At 34.7% G+C, this 18,267-nt stretch overlaps 1 protein-coding gene across 1 annotated transcript in view; it reads left to right on the top strand.

Moving 5' to 3' along the window:
• CAMKMT (calmodulin-lysine N-methyltransferase) overlaps positions 1–18,267 on the top strand; it is a 220,971-nt gene that overhangs the window by 195,246 nt on the left and 7,458 nt on the right. The window contains exons 8-10 of the mRNA XM_027454101.3: positions 4,119–4,193; positions 11,116–11,179; positions 17,360–17,491. Of these exons, the coding sequence (XP_027309902.3) occupies positions 4,119–4,193; positions 11,116–11,179; positions 17,360–17,491 (271 nt within the window). The remainder of the gene's footprint in view (positions 1–4,118; positions 4,194–11,115; positions 11,180–17,359; positions 17,492–18,267) is intronic.

The following is an 18,267-nucleotide window of genomic DNA, read 5'->3' as shown; positions in this document are numbered from 1 at the left end:
TTTATCCCTGACCTGGAAAAGCCACCTCTGCATGTGAGAGGATAGTTCATTCTCTATAGCTCATTTCAGTCCTTGTCCTTTTTGCTAGGACTGCCATCAAGATTGCTAATTATAATAATAGGTTTGTGACGTGGGTACTTTTCCTCTGAAAACTGGTTAAATTCATTTGATATAGGCCATAAAGCAGCCGTTAGTGAGTACCAAGTTTTAGTCACCATCAGCTTGGCTTAACAACAGTAGACACACTAACAGTACTGTATTTCCAGTTGTCTTTCCCTCACATCCTGTTTTATTTTTTTAATGTTCTTGTTATAGCCAAAAAAGCCCACAAACTACTTTCTATTTGCAATTGGTTTCAGACCCTTTTCTTCTGAAGACAAATTGCTAGTTTTCAATTTCATGAAACTAAAGTTATAAAAGTTAAATAAGCCAGCACAAAATAAATGTGGAGTGGACTTTATACACCTTAAATATGTTATTAAAAAAGTAATAATAAAAAATTGAAGGTGTAGCTTAGACAGAAATCGAGTGAAAAGCACACTTTCTGAACTTAGAAAATAATTTCATCTGTTAGTACTGTAGCACCTTCTATATATGAGATATAAAAATATTATAGCTTTAAAACTTCTTATTTTGCTGGAAGCAAAGTGGAAAACAAGTATTCTGAAGCTTCAGAAACTTTGTTTTCCTGTCCAAATTTGAACTCTCACTCTTCTGTACGTGTTCATGATGACCACCCAAAGGCTTCAGGTAGACTGAAAAAACAACCCTATAAAAATCTTCTGCTTATGCTTCCCAATTGTTTGGCACCAAGATCCTTATGTTAATATTGATTCCTGCTTTTTATTCATTATTTAGTAACTACTAAATAAAATCTGAATTTCCGTATTTCTGAAAATAGTCTATTTTGTGATTTACTATCACTGGAAAAAGAACAAGAGGAAAGTATTACCAAGTATTACCATAATACTGGCAACTGAAAAGACATTTTGTGAAATAGCATTGTTTCACTTTCTTTCTTTCTTTCTTTTTTTTTTTTTTTAGAGGAAACTTTATAAATACTGAGATTTTTTGGTTTCTGTTGCTGACACTTTTCTGGGTTTCCTAGTGGTGTTTTTCTTTAAATTTAAATACAGTTAACTCTTACTTCATGGTTCCTTCAGAATTTATTTCGGGACTGACCACAAAGTCCAAGAGTAACATCCTCAATAGTCCCTGGAAAAAGTATGGTTACTTACTACCTATAGATAAACGCATTTAGATACGCATACGCACATCTTCACTTCTCTCAGAGGTTTTGCAATATCAGTGGATTTTGGTGTACTTCAGATTCCGGAATTGTGTTTAGATTATGGGAAATTTTATTGATAGTTGATGTATTTATACATGTCCTGTCTGTGATTTACTACTTTCATCAGTCCTAGAATTGAAAATAATTGATTCAGATTCCGTATAAGGCTGATTCTGTCATCAGTGTTAATGATGTAATAATGCTGATTCTGAGCAGAATTATTTCTGATTCCCTAATATGTGGGGGCATGTCTGCTTTACAGGTATAGATGCAGATGTATGGCTAGTTTTCATGCAAATTCATGTAAGCATTAAACATACAACAGTATAGATAAGGTAACCCAGAGTTAACTACATAAACAATTTCTGAAGTTGCAGCTTCATGTACCCTAGATGTGCTTCACTTAATGGTCATACTTGTACTTGTCTAATGATAGTGAGGGTAAATATATATATCGCTGGTAGTTGTGTCCTTCCCATAAATGTACATACATCCTGAGGGAGATCAGAATGACTTCTGTTATTTATTTTATAGAAATTATCTTTAGTTTACATGGATTTTTATTTTTCTTTTGAAAGTTAACGGCAAAGTTGAATTTGAAAATCTTGTGTGTAAATTTATCACTGGCCTCTGTATAGTTATTGTCTGTTCAGGAATACAGCTGTAATGGAACGAGAGACCAACACCAATCCTGGTGTCAGATCAGGAAAATGGTGGAAAACTAGCTTCAGGCTGGATGTGGGGCCCTGAGCTCTCTCCTTGTAGCAGTGTACATGACAGTCACTTCACACCACTGCTCATGCTCCTGGCAACTCATCTACTCCAGATTTTGCTCAGCATTATGATTTCTGAGATTTTGGCTATCTGCACCATGTCCTTTGTGCCTACAGTGGGTGTGCACAGAAAATATTTTGTTCTGGATGCTCAGCGGGAACCTGACAGTAACATGAGAGAGACTTTTTTTTTTTTTCTCTTTTTTTTTTCCAGGAGGTGGCACCTGTGCTGCCTCCCAAAGTGCATGTGAGAAGTATAGTAAATATATGGGTTAAAAAATCATAATTCAAATCCCTATAGTGGTACTGATCAGATCTCTGTTTCTGTAGCAATGAGAACCAAAGGTGGCCTTTTAAGGCTCACAGTTCATCTACCAATTTCCAGTTCTGCTTCAGGATTCTTAAAATATTAGAGTGCGTGCTTTAAACCCACAAAACTTACCTTTACCTAATTTTCACCATTCTAACCTAAGTTTCCACGGAAACAGGGTTGAAAAAGCCACTGGTAGCCAGCAGGCAGCCAGCAGCTGAGAGTGAGAACTCTCCTTTGTCACTTTCCACTACTGGATGCCTGCTGCGTGCCAGTGTGCAAAGCTACCTAGGCTTCTAAAATCTGGAATACTTTCAATTTGAGGAGGAAAAATTAAATTAATCTACTCTTTTCTCTCTTTGGATTGTCACAGTAAATTCCAGGAGGGCAAATGGGCTAATTAGTCCAAATCTGTTCAGATACACTGAGACCCACATAATCAAAGCTTTCCCAACCCATTGGGCCTCTCCTTTCGTAATTTCTATCTTTTAAAAACATTAACCCTCAAATTTTGTCTGTGCATATAAACAGGCATGTGCTACTGCCTTAATTCTCTTTGGGTCTATTTCTATCAATCTGTATGTTTACCAACATTTTGCATATAGTACAGACAAAGTAAAAAAATTTCCTTTTTTTTCCTGCATACTTAGGGAACATTTTTGAATGAACATATTATAACTGATCCTCAGTTAAATATTGGGAGTAGTGTGTGAATGGAGATGGCTTTTAACCAGAAGTAGATTATAGCTGTGGGAAGACTAAAGGGTCTATTTGGTCAAGACTCATACAAAACTGAGATAAGCATGCACAACCTGACAAGATCAGATTAGACCCTTCCCCCACAAGTGCTTTTCCCATAAATATTTATCTACTTTCTAATATAAATAACTGGGAAATGAAAAAGAAGGGTGGATTTTATTTTATTTTATTTTTAAGTAGCCTAGGAATAGAAATGCAGCTTCAAATCTTTGAGGTAATGATATTTTAAGTATGCAGTAAATTCCAACACTGGTTTGCTATTTTTTAACAGGGAGTCAAGCAACAAAATTCTTCATGGCAACTACATAAATTGGCAGCATTTATAAACAAAGAAGAACTTTGCACATATGTGCATTTTTGCCTGTTACTAGGTATCTTAGAATTAAATAACTTATCACCTATGAGAGAATAGGTGTTGACAGAGTCAGCACTGCTGTATTTTTAAGCTTGCCTGAGGCGACATTGCTGGCACTGGAGTTAAGCTTGGCATTCTTTTGCCCTGTCCCTCCTCCCCTGAGCCCAAGTGAATGCTCACTTCATCAATGAGAAACACGACCGGCTCGCCTGCCAGATGTAATGGAGATCCATGAATTCACATCTGGTCTGCAGATTTGTATTTCACTCAGATTGTCAGTACTCAGGCTTTACTTCCTCATGCAGTGGTGTTAAGGGGTAAAAATCGGAGGCTGTACAGGTGCCACTAACTCAGAAATGAATGTTTGTTGGTGATCCACTCACAAGAACCTGTGTGGATTGCCTTTCTGATATAATTAAAAGGGGGCTCTTTACCTTTGAGATTTAAAACCTAAAAAATGTACAGAATAATACTTTTATATTCATCTTTGAAATTAACAAATGTATACTTTTAAAAACACTTCTGTGTCACATAAGAATTAATACTTTAAAAATCTCAAGATGATAAATGTAAGTCCTTTTTCCTTTTCTCTTCTTCTTCTTTTTTTTTTTAAATCTTTTTTTCCTCTAGCATTTTACGATGGGATAATGAGACAGATGTCTCTCAACTGGAAGGACATTTTGACATTGTTATGTGTGCAGACTGGTAAGTACATAAAAATCATAAAACTCATGTTAGAAAAATAGCTTTGCTGGAGTAATTGTACTGTGCTGCTTGCTGATGGCTAAGCAAAGTCAACAAATGAAGCACAAAGCCACCTTAACCTCAACAAATTAATATTCATCTCCATGTGACAGTTATAAGGTAGTCTTCTATCACACAGTAACTTCTACCACATTATTTCCCAAAGATTGATTTTGAGAAGCATTTCCATTTTCTGGAATTGCCTCTGTTTCATGCTTGACGTATCAGTAAATGGACGACTTAGGCAAATTGCAAATAATTATGGCTCAGTGAGGAACAGTCTGGAGAAAAGGGAGTTTATCAACACAAACAGCTCAATTAGCTTACTTCTTAGGAAAGATCTGACTATTGATATAAGGGGATATATTTTTTGCTCCCCGGAAAATCTGTCCGAGGGAAAAAAGATTTCAAAACCCTTTTTTTCCCCATCACATTCTGTTTCTTAAATCAGTTTGACAGCAGTATTTGTAGAAATAGGCTTTTTTATTTTTTATGATGGTACTTGTTAATTGTAAGAGAATTCTTATTAAAAATATCTGAGTACAGCATTTATTTTATGAAAAGGTACGTACATGTTGCAGTACAATGTATTGTTTAATAATTTATGCAGATAGGTTTGATTATTGACACACAATTTCTGAGACTGAATTTGTAGAATTGTGCTATACTTCACTAGATGGCATGTGAACTTTTTATATGGCAAAGTATTTATTATTTGCATTATATAAATAGAGAAAGTGTAAAAAGAGATGTGCAGGCTTAATTTAGGAGAGTAGATATTTTTAAATAAGTCTGTCTTTCCATCAGGAGTATTTCCTGTTGACCCTTTAAATGTCCAAAACAGAAAAAGCTGTTTATATTTTGTTGCACTTAACTATTGTAAGAGACCAAATTCTGAAAACAAGAACTTCCTAGGATAGCTCAGTTCAGCAGGTTTCTGTACCTTACTAAGAAATAGTTAAAGGAAAAAGGCAAAGGGAAGTGCAAAGCTGTCTATTGTCTTTTTAAACAATGTTCTTTTTAAGTGGCTTCTAATAAAATATTCCTCTAAAGCTTTTTTTTTTTTTTCTTTTTTTTTGATGTTTTCCTATTTAAGCAAACTATTCTGATTTCAGAAGTTACCATTTTTGTATAGCACTGAAGAAAGTGTATTTAGTCCTCTTTTTTCCTTTTTCTAATACCTGCTTGTTTACAGAATGCAACAGTGCCTCATTTCTCTTAGCATTTAATTTCAGAGTTCTTTGTTCCCAAAAAGGACAGAGAAGGGTTTCTAACTAATCGCTGATAATGTGCCTCAGAGATGCATCATCTGATTAAAATAAGGAGCTAAACAACACCATATGATTTCAGCAAGTAATTTAGTAAATGCCTTCCTCACCAAATATTAGAATGGATACTCCAGGTTTCATTGCACAGATGAAGTTAATGCTGGACAGGATTAGATCAGATTAAGTATGAAAGTCAGATCAGAGTGCTGGCGGACATGAGCAGGAGGGCAGCAGTCTTCTCGGAGGCTTAGACAAGGCTCACATATGGATGTTCTCCAGATTATGTGGGTGAAGCAAGGTCTTGCCAAGAGATTTAGAGTTAAATTTGTTCTTCACGCAAATATCAAAACAACCTGGCTGTGCCATCTCTTGTATTCTTGATACACCATGTCATCCTATTTGTGCTGTGAGTACAGCAGAGCAAGACTTAAGGGTTTTTTTGTTTTGTTTTGTTTTATTTTTCCCCAGTAATATTCTTGCCTAATACTCCTCCCAGTCTGTTTGGAAATAGTATAGTTTCATTAGGAAACAAAGAATCATACATGACAGGTAAAATATATCATGCATTTTCAATCCCTGCATTTTGTATATTTATTTTGAGGCACTAAAGATTCAGGTAAGTGTATAAATATTTATGGATTTCTAAAAAATAAACGGAAATATGCAGATTAGATTAAAGTACATGTTTTTTTTCACAAATTGTCTCTATTTTCCTATTCTAAGGGCCCATATATATAGTTTAATAAGCATGAAATCCCTTTATTGTTTGCTTTTTTAAAAAATCTTTTATTTACGGACACTAGATTTTTCTGATACATGAAAAGGATGAAAAAAAATGTTCCTTGCTTTATCAAACTCAAATCTACTTTTCATTTTCATGTATTTCTCTTCGAGATACAGAATTGGCTTGAGAACTCTTGGCAGGATTTTTGCTTTCTGAATTTTTTGGGCTGTCATTGAGGAGGAAAAGAAATCTCTTTTCTTACAGCTCCTCAGCTGAAACCTGAAGTATGCAGTGATAAAAACAGATAGAATAGATTGCATTTAGTTTAACACCACCATATAGCTCATTGTCAGTCAATAAAATCTGGGATTAGAACAGGGAACTATAAAGCAAAAAATCTGAGTTCAAATATTAGGTACATGGATAAATTTTTATTGAAGTATTTCCAGCAAGGGTGATATTGTCTGATTCTCTGAATAGCTAACCAGTAGTACTGCTTGATCCCATTTACATGAAAACAAGCTCTATTCATAAACATATTCCAAATCCACATGGAGGTTCAAGTAAAAATGTACATGATTACAACAAGCAGTGATATGTTTATATTCATATATTTACAGTCAGACTTTAATAAACCTTGTGTGCAGGAGTGGAAAATAAGTTATTTCCCAGAACAGACAGTCTATTAGTTAACAGCTAAATTTAGTAGCTCAACTAGATTATAAAATAAATAAGAGGCAAACTGTGAAAGCTAGTCGTTATTTAACCATTCAGGATTTTGACAATAAAAATAGTTTCATGGTTCAGCAGTTCCGAAATAACTTGTAAAATGTCAACTATGAGATAAAAAATAAGGAAAAAAAAATATTGGCAAGGCCACACGTGGAAGAAGGACACACTGGAAGAAATTACTGAAATAATGGAATTTTTAAAGCATATGTGCCCACCTGGGGGCTGTTTTGAGGGGCTGTTTCAAGGCCAGGTGAGGATGCCAGAGTTTTGGACTTTCATTTGACCTGCATTTGAGGGTGCAAAGTCATGCAGGTGCTGGACATGTAAAAGTAAGAATGAGTGAAAGGAAGAAATAATGGGTGTCTGCATGGGTGGACCACAAATGAGACCCATCCAAAGCTCTTGAGAGCCTCAGATTTCTGATTATTTTTTTTGTATTAAGACAAATAGATTCAGAAAATAGTTGCTGAGATTTTTAATCCAAGAAGACAGTCGAGGATGTTATGTGTGATCTAGCAGAAAAATCTTTGCTTTTCAGGTTCTTACAAACCAAGTTTTAAAACATATAATTTTAACATAGAAACAGAATATGGTCTAAATCCTCATATCACTTTGTAAACACATTTATTTAATTAGACTGATCATATTCTTAAAGTTTGGCACACATGTAAGGATTTTCACAGCTGAAGCTGGCAGTCCACATTACTTTCACTGCTAAGATTCTTGTTGAAGTCATGGATAGTTGTGAATTCACCAGGTATGCAGAACTGAATTTAAAATATTCTTTACATATGTGCAATTATGTCCATTTTGTCATTGTTAATATTTCATTTAAAATAAGGAAATCTGTCTGCATGAATGCGGTAAGATTTCTGTTCTTCCTCTATTTAAATTTAATATTTTAAGCCTGATTTCTTGCCCACACTTTCAAGTGCACTGGAATCTGATAATATAGAAGTAAGTTCTTTTTCAATTTATGTTAGCCAAGTAGTTGAAGATGAACAAAAAGATAAATGGCTGTATGCACTAGGCACTATACATGAACATCTGAATGTGTTCATGTCTGATGTACACCTGTAAACTAAACTCTTTTACCAATTGCAAAATATTTAAAAAGGAAAATAAGTTCACATCACAGCCTATAAAATGTAATCATATGCCCATTGTTGCAAGGCACAAGACAGTAGGACAAAACAGCATGAAATGAAGTGAGAATCAACTGTTTTATTTATTTTGTTACATTGTGGCTTACTGTTACTTCCATACAATCTAGGTGTAAACTTTCATGTGGCTTTAATGATAATTTTAAGTAAATAAGTAGATAGTGAGAAAGGAAGCAAGGAAGGAAGGAAGCAAGGAAGGAAGAAAGGAAGAAGGGAAGAAAAGAAGAAAGTTGGCAAAGTTGCCTGCCTGTTCATCTAGATTTCAGTTAACAACACTGCCTAAAAAAAAGCCAATAAACCATGTTCTTTCCTCCTTACTGATAGCATAAGAGGCTTCCATACTAACACCCCAAAAACTTTGATATTCTTGCTCTGCATTCCTTACTACATAAATGTGAGATATTTTTAATAGAAAAAATAAATAATTTTTTATAGAAAAAAATATAGAAACAAATATGGAGACCACCAAAGTAAACCAGGCCAAATTTGAACTGTGGTATGTGAAACAAAGTGAGAATGATCTAGAGTGGTATACTATGTAATTTCAATGAACTTTTAAAGGATTTTCTAAGGGGTACATTTTCTGTATGCTATATTAATATTTAATCACACAAATTCTAGTGGTAAGAGAAATTGTGTGACTAAACCTCCTTCTATGGGCCAAATCCTATGCTGGAGGGAAGATAGAGGATAGAGCAACTCCCTGTAGCTGCTGAGTTGCACTAATGTTGCTTCCAGTCATCCATGCTACGTCTGGTCAGAGGATGTGGCAGAGCTGAGTCTGTCACCTGTACCACCAAAATATCAAGTGGGAACCAGGCAGAAAAGGTATCCTTGAAGTTGTCATGTCATCTGAATATTTGGATTTCTTGGACACTCAGTTTCTGATGAAAAACTTCCATCATAAAAGAACAAGATTGGTAGCAGCCGTTGTGCCCCTGTCTCATTGTAGTCCAAATGGTATTTTTCTCTCATAGTCCAAATGGTATCAAGGTCCATGAAAAATGAATTTTAGCACTTGCAAAGTAAAACAAAATTGTGTTTCCACTATACTGCTTTCAGAAATAACAATATAATAATTTCCTCATATATTTGGAATGTAATCTTGTCTACACAAGATCTCAGCAAGTCTTAAATGTGTGCACACAAGTGTGTTTCATGTTGAAGAAAATTAATCAATTTCAGATATTCTATTTGGAGAGGACTCATGCAGTATATTCCACCTCTTCTGCAGGTGGCTAAGTTCCTCGTGAAGTAGTGTCTTATGGTACCTATCTGTATAGGGATCTACCTGAGGCAAATGTGATTAAAGCTCCCAGGAGACATTAGAGAGATCAGCTGCAGTTTCAATGAATTAAATTTAAACAAACATTTGTTCAATTCTTCCAGTAAGATTAATTGAGGTTGAGGAGCAGCCATTGTACTAAAATTTAAATTTCCTTTTGGGCAGGCTATCAGTTAGAGGGATTATTAGCCACTACTTCAATATTTTATTGAAGAAATTTATAATGTCATATTTCTACACAGAATATTCTTTATGAAATGTATGGATAGCCAGTCTTACCATAATTTGGGGTTCTGCCAGCTTTTACTGATGAAATTTGGTTGCTGACAAGTCTTCTTATAGGTTTTGTTTTTTTTTCCCCGAGTAGGAAAAGTACTTATACAGCTGCTTGACCGTATGCTACTTGATATTGTGTTCTCATTGGTATCTGTGGAGTGTCCTTAGCTAAATATCCATACATATTTTGTTCTTAATGACTGGTGTGTGGTATGTGTGCAGACCACTTTTTTCTCTTCAGTGGTTTCATATATTTATATGCTTTTAAAAATTTAAAACCAGAAAAATAAATCACCCACTTTACTTCAGAAATAAATGTTTGAGAAAAAGGGAAAGCAGGTTGCAGAAAAGCATCATAAAGAATGGACAAAATTCTTCTAGTGTGGAACTTGAGCTTGACACAGACTGGGAAGTAGTTTTGTTACAAAGAAAGCATGGAAAAATAATGAAGAAAGAATCACATTATTTGTGGCCTGCTTGATAGAGAGTCTTTCTTATCTGAATTACCAATATAAATGCAGCCCATTGCAGTAAGGACTGAAAGGCATCACTTGCTATCTGATGGTTGTTCACTAAACATTGTAAATGCACTCTCATCCACAGTAACTGCATGTCCACAAATACCTAGTCAAGAGTGATTGGCACCCGGGTTGCCGGTATTAGTTTATACATTAAGGTACTGAGGGGCATGAAGAATGAATTATCCCCTCAGATCATGAGGTAATCATACCAAAATAGGGCTGAGCATCTTGGCAACATTGCATGGAAAAATTGACTTTGCTGCTGTCAGTGCAGGACCCATGCTGTAGATGAAGTGTTTCACTCTTGAGGGAGGACAACTCTGTACAATCTTTGTCATTGTATTTGAATAGCTTTTGAAGGAAAAAGAGAGAAGGCAGGGGCTTGTAAATCTTTACATGAGTAGATAGACATATAGATAGAACAAATACACATAATACATGATAATGAATTAATGCCACAGTTACAAAGGGAAGGGGGAAAATTACTCTTAATAGGAGCACCTGAAATACAATCGAAAATACTTCTAAAAATTCCTCCCTTCCTTGTAAAAAAGGCATTTAATATGTTAACTTTGTATATTGATCCTGAATTCTGATAGGGTAGTATTTTAATAGCTATCATATGTGATCTGTGAATATCAGCAATATTAAGGTCTGTTTCATACTGATAGCTTTGTTTCATGCTGATTAGCTTTGGTTTAAATAATATTTGCTTCAGGCTTTACCTATTTTTTGCATATTTTTTTTTATTATTATTTATTACAAAGTACCTGAATTGGCCAGAAGTGTAGACCATGGTTTCTCTTTTACAGCATTGTGTAAACACATGTAATTAGCCTTGTACTTATCTGCATTAGTATCATTAGAATTGAAAACCCATTTTAATCTGGATTCTGTTCTCTTCTCAATGTCAGCCTGTTTCTGGACCAGTACAGAGCTAGCCTTGTTGATGCAATAAAGAGATTACTCCAACCCAGTGTAAGTATGTTTCTATTTTCTCCTGAACACTGGCTTCAGAATAATTAGTCTGTGCACAATGATTGAGAGAGTAATGGAATGGCAGGATTAATGTCATGTAATACTTTAATACTTATTATGTCCAACTTCAATTGAGTCTTCTAATCTATCAGATTCTTTCCTAATCATAAACTAGGAAACTTCTTATACTTGGCCTTCTGATAAGGAACACAGTGGGTAGTAAAATAAATGAAACCGCTTCAAAGATAGCGTGAGATTATTTTTATCAAAGCGTTTCTCGAGTATTTTCCTTTGATAATAATGTCTTCATATTAAAGTAAAAGTACGATATTGAAAGTTTTTATGTTGGCTTCTGTCATTTGTAATCCCTTCAATTGTAACCTTTGTCATTGTGTATTTATTTATTATGAAAGAATATTTTTTCTTTTCATTTCTGTTTGTATGAAATGAATAAACCCCTTATGCATATATTGTAGCTTAAAACTTCTTTTTCCATGGAGTAAGGCCTGTGTTTACATGTTTTCTATTTTTGAACATAGCTTAATAAAATGCTACATTCTTCAGTGTCACAGATCTCAATCCAATAAATTTATTAAAAAATTATTAAAATTTAATATTTTTTTAAAATAAATCTATTCAAATAAATCTGAGAGACTTATAGGCAAAAACAAGTTGTCATATGCATGTATTTCTAACCAACAAATAATCATGAATCTCAATATTAAAAAAAAAAAGAAGAAGAAGAAAGAGATCAAAAGAAGAATATGAGAAAACATGTAAAGTAGTTGTGTGAAAAAAAAGAATTTGAAACAGGAACTGTACCTTTTAAGCTTACCATACAAACTTTTCAGTATGGAAAACTTTCCATCTCTGCACAGAAGTATTCATGTTAGCAGTGCATTCTCCAAACTTTACTTAAGAATTTCATTTTACTTTTTGTACAAGAGTTTTTCTCTGTAAAAGGAATAGAATACTCAAACATGCAAAGACTTAAGAAACTGAGTCATTTTAGTCATGTAAGTAATCCCATTCTTTGCTAAGAGTGATAAGGTTTCTATTCTTGGTTCTATCATAGACTTTCCTGAGTGACTTAAGGCAAGTTACTTAAGACTGAATGATTTTAATGAGATGTGGATCAAGGCTGCCAGACAGACAGGAGAAATGTAGCCACCCTGGGGAAAGGTTACCCAGATATTTTTGTCGATGGCAGCAATGGCAGTTAGGGAGCTCCTGCCCAGTTTGATACATTCTGACTTTTGTGTTTTACACAAAAATAATATTCATAAACATCACCTGCCAGCATGCAATAATTTTGGTGATCTGGAACACAAAGCTGATCTCAGTTTAAAAAAATGTAAAAAATGTTTTCTTTCAGCCCAGAGCAGTGCCCTCACCCAGTTGACCAGGTATCTTGGCCACTGTAACTGGTTCCATGAAAGGATGTTTTGGGAAAAGGATGTGAGTGGCAGGAAGTGTATAAGAGGTACCCTGGTAACTGTGACTTCTCTAGAGCCTTTAGCTGGAGTGGAATAACAGTTACCAGCTGCTTTCTCTCCCACCAGTTGGCAAAAGCATGTGTGCATGCAGATGTATGTATATGCACAGACGCGCATTCTTTACCTGGGCTGATTAACCCAAGTGGAGGATTTGAATTAAAACACAGTGAGGGTAAGGAAGCCTAAATTTTAAATAGTGTCAGAGCTCAGATGTACAGACAGTCTAGAAATTGTTGATCTGACTTTAAACTAAAACTGACTTGACTTTGTTGCTTCTTAACTCCGGTCAGCTAATTCAAATTCAGAATGTGCCTTAGTTTTCAGGGCACACGAGCTATAATTCTTTGTGAGAATAGATACAGTAAAGGGAAATAGATTTTTAAGTCTTGTCTTCCCAGTCTGGCTTACTTCTGCATGCTATGATTAATAGTACAGACTGTACATATTTTCTATGCATTTTAGACCATGATTCCTTTCTTTCATCAGAAAAGTTAGTTTAAGAAATTCCTGCTCCTTACCACTTGTTCACATCATCTGTTCCAGAGTTTTGAACCAAACTGTATTTTATACCTAAAGTCATTTGCATAATCCAGTTTGTGCATAGCCATATGGATGGATATCCAGCTATGGCATGTATGGCCTTAAAAATAATAATAATTCATATCTAGGTGGAAAGCAAATGATTGTATGAGGTAGAAGTTGGGAGTATGGACATCTTAAATAAGCTCTCTTCTCCAAAAAAAAAAAAAAGGCACGTTGAATAGAGATACCATCAAGCATATGCTCTCATAGTTTGAAAGACCCATGTCCTTCATATGCTCATTTGAGAACCCAAGAGAAGACGTAATCACACATAATAGTTATTGTTCTTCCTGTTCTTTGTTACTCTGTTTAAATCCAAGCATAACATCAGAGGAACCTTTATTAAACGGCACTATACTTCAGCCTTTAAAGGAAAAACAAACTAATAGTGAAGTCATTTGTTAGCTGTAATTATTAAGATTTGCTTATGGGCATTAGTTTATGCTCAAGATAAGTCATAAACTACTTTGGTGAAGTTCACTCTTCTACATGAATTAATTTGTCTCGAATATTGAAGTCACATTTCATTAACAGTAATATTTTGGCAAATGGATAAAGAAACAAGTTAGAGACATCTAGACATAAGGCATCTTTCAAGTGTAAATAGGATACAACTTAGGTACAACTAGAATAGAAGAGTTCAGGGAAAATAATAGGCCAGAGAACTGTAAGCAAAAGTGGAGTAAGTAGAAGATATTGGGTATCTTATAAAGCAGTCTTGAAGGAGAAATGCAGCAGAAATTATCTATTCTTACTGTTCTTTATGAAAAATTATCATTGGCATTTCCTTTTTCATCAAGGATGTTATTTGTAGTTATTTATTCGGGGCTAATAGAGTCCTTATGGCATCAGTAACTTTTTATTTTCCTGGAAATGCAGATTCTGGTCATTTCAGTCATCTGATTCATAGTATGGCTTCTTGGACAGTTCTGGCAGAGAAAGAGAGGACAATAAATTCATGCAGGCAGAAGTGAGCAGCTTTTGAAATTACTAGGGGTTGGAATTTCTTACCTGAATTTGTTACAAAGGCAAATGTCACCTGTAACTAATTCCTAGAATTAGGCACTGAAATTTTGCATCCAACAAATTCATCTTAATTGGCAGTATATCATTCCTCTTATAAGCAAGCTACTTTATTTACGTACATTTAATTTTACTATCATTTAGTTTTTCCTATCATTAAAATATGATTTTAGTTTTAGTCTCAGAATGAACTGTTGCTTATTTGCGTATTTCCATAATAAAAATGTGATTTTTTTATTTAATGACGATTTTTATTCTGCAGCTTATCCATTCAAAATCCCAATGAAGTCAATCAGATGTTATTAGACCATCAAATAAGGCTGGATTTAATAATGATTGATGAGTAAAGGCAGTCATAGTCATATCTAAAATCTCAATATGTGTCCCATTACTTTACTGCAGCTTTACTTTACTACAATTCACAATGTTGTAACTGAAATAGACATTTTCCCCTGGGTTTTCTTCACAAGTTTACTGGAAGTATTTTCCCAGGTGAGGGAAGGTCACTGTGAACATGAAACATCACCCTAAAACAGGAGGCATTTTGAAATTACAGACATTGAATTAAACAAACTTAGCATAGTCCATCAATTGTAGATCCAGGACACTGGTCTAATTTTGTTATCGTACACAACCAAGAAATGAAAAAGACTTTAAAATTAGAAATGTGAAAACAGCCCTAAAACAAGTAGAAGAACTGTACAGATCAAACAGTTGACCAGGAAGTATTTTAAACACAGAATATATTAGACTAGAATTGACCACAGTACCTCCACACTACCTGTCAGTTGTTTTTTTGTTTTTTTGTTTCTTTTTTAACAGCAGTGCTAAGATCGTCAAGTGTTTTCGATGTGCATTAAATTCAAATGAGGAATGACTTTTTACACCAACTAATGAACAGATCAGAAGGAGTGGTGTCGTGATTTATATAAAAGATCATTCCCCTTTTCTGAAGTTATTTCAAGATTATCAGTCCGGTGTTAAGAGATGTTTCATACCCTGTTATTTTGCTGTATTTCTCTCAAAATACATTTTAAGTAATTAGTCTACACTGGGAGAAGTAATGGTTGCACAGTCTGCTGACTCCAGACTGAAACCTGTAAGAGTGGTGGTGGTGGTGGTGGTGTATGAGCCCTATTTCCTCCTTGAAGCTGCTGGAACAGTGGCTGACATTGGGCTTGCTTCCCACAGAAATTCAGAAAGTTCAGCCCTTCCTGAAATCCCCATGTGAACTGTGTGGTCAGTAAAAGCCCTGGGCTGTACATTTCCCATTACAGTTAGCTCTGTGAAGTTCCTCCTGAAAATGAAGGACTCCATGGAAGCCTCATCCTTCTTATGCCAGGAAAGCATCCTTCTTATGCAGAACAGCATTCTACAAAGTATGAGATGGCAGCAGAAGGAGAAGGACCCTTGACTTGGGCTCCCTTAGCTACCCACTTTTGCTATTGACAAAGCATGCCAAGGATGTGAGGGAAGTTACGGCGTACATTTTGCACTGATTGTGAATTTCCTGTGTTTAATGTTTTTCATCCTGAACCTATATTCAGACCTAACATTTACATAAGCAATTCCAGTGCCTTTGGTGGGAGTTACACCCTTTTGCACCTCATGTTTAGCCACAAAATTTATGTTACAGTTACACTAATGAAAAGGAATGAGTTGCCTTGAATGTTTCCCTTGGTCTGCTTTGTGCTTAAATTTTCCATGAGAGAGGTGAGAATAACAGTATTTTTCTATCTCACAGAGACATTTTGAGAATAAATACAGTAGTATGGTACTAATGACTGCAGTCTTTTAAGTACACCTAAGTATCATAGGTACTGACAGTTTTTCTTGCTACCTCAGTGAGTGTTGTCTCAGTGTATGGGTGCAAGAGCTGTAACACACATATTCATTACCTATGCTCCTCACCAAGTATCTGTTATCAGCACTAAAAGTTCCCAAAATTCCTACTGACATTCTTTCATGTGATTTTTTCTGATACAAAAATTGCATTTTCTTAAGCAAAATATTCCTCTACAGTGTCATTTTTATAACTTTGTCAGACCCCTAAAAATATTTTTATGAGTTGATTACAGCACCTCACAGATTAGTCGTAGTTACTAAAAGACTAGTCTTCTCATTAATATAGAAGTTAAATAAAAGGACTCACAGTAAACTTTGTGGCTGCCCTCAATGTGATATGTTGTTTGTTGTTATTAACCTTTGTTTTCAGCTCTTCAAAACCAGTTTTCATTCCGTGTGACAGAACATAATACTCAGCCAATTAGAATTAATTATTCTTATTTTGAAAATAAGATTTTAAGAGGTGCTGTATGAAGTCAGTTAGGTTTGGGGCTAATACTTTCCCCAGGGAGTCTAAAATGTATCAGTTCAATGTACAAGCATTTTTATTTTCTTAAATACAGAAGGATGAACAAAATATTATCTAATGGACCATAAAATATTGCCTGGGTGTCATCTTGATCATCTGATCATCTTGAAAGATCCAAAATTACTATGCAAGAATATTAAGTCGTGCTTTAAATGCAATTTGACAAATTAAGGTCAAATTCAGTTGCACTACTCAGGTAGTTTAAAATATCATTAAAAAAATTAATGAGTGGGTCTTATTTGCCTTCCATTTTGCCTTGTTTTACACTGCTGTAATTCCACTAACATCAAATGGGAGGTACACTTCTATGTGTGAGATTAAAAAAAGAAAATCATTATTTACAGTCTTTGTGTTGTAATGAACTAACAAATTGGTTTTGCATTGAGCATATAGTTTGTATGCCTTTTCTGTGTTTTATTTTGGTAATCTGTAGCCACTGCTATTATATGAAAAGGAGCAGATGTATTGCAGTTGGCAGATCTCTGAAGAAAATATATTTTTTTTATTTATTTCTGTTTTGCTTTCGTTTAGTCACAGAAATATTGCATATTTTGAACAATGATTTATATTATCATATTTTAGTGTTCTACCAAGAGAACAATTAACTTTTGCAGCCTGAGTATATTAAAAGCTTAGTCAGGTGTATACTATATGTGGTTCCCTTCCAGTTTTAAAAATGTATAAATTCTCTTTTTACCGTTCCAGGGAAAAGCAATGGTGTTTGCTCCACTCAGAGGGAATACTTTAAACCAGTTTTGCAATCTAGCTGAAAAAGCTGGTTTCTCTATCCAAAGACATGAAAATTATGATGAACACATTTCGAACTTCCACTCCAAGGTTAGTTTTCTGCTTGTGTTAGATAACACTTTAATCCGCATTGCATTTTGAAGAGATCATGGTCCTTTTGGCAGGTAACCTAAATGTTTGATTAAAGTACTCCTTAGGTGTGCTGTTTCTGAACAGCTATTTTTGTATCTGATTATTTTGTGTGGTAGAACCATCCTTTATCTCTGCACGTCTAGAAGAGTTTTGCAGAAGCATCTTCTGTTTATCCTTTTCATTCATAGGAATCTAATTTATGAGAGTCCTTTTTTCTTGTTGTTAGCTGCCTATAAATATATGGCACACTAGCATTTACATTTTAATAAAAACCTTGCTACTTTTAAGTAGGTTAAATACTGAAATAGACTGAAATAAATAGGAGGTGAATGTCTAATTGTATCATATCGTACCTTAAATCCTTATCTCTGGCTGCTTTATGGCTGGGTCAGTTGGCAGCTTCAAACTGCTAAATCTCATACAGAATTTCACAGTTGTGGGGTTATATGTCAGATCGAGGCGCTACAAGATTTAGGTCAAAAGCACTTATCTGAGCATGATTTCTAAGCTTGCTTACATAAAGCTACTGTTATCAGTCTCTTTTTTTATTATTTATAAGTATAGAGTAAGACAGGACATGAAGAGGAAGGTGCTTCACAGGAAACTTTTTAGGAATTTCTTATGTTCCTGCATAGGAGTGCTTATCAAAATCATATTTATTACTTGCAATTCTGAGATCTCTATTTCATGCCAAAAAGAAATCCACTATTGTAGGTCCATATGGCCTTATGTCT

The sequence above is a fragment of the Anas platyrhynchos genome, chromosome 3, assembly GCF_047663525.1.
Source record: "Anas platyrhynchos isolate ZD024472 breed Pekin duck chromosome 3, IASCAAS_PekinDuck_T2T, whole genome shotgun sequence".
NCBI lineage: Eukaryota > Metazoa > Chordata > Aves > Anseriformes > Anatidae > Anas > Anas platyrhynchos.
This window is presented reverse-complemented; position numbering and strand designations above follow the sequence as displayed.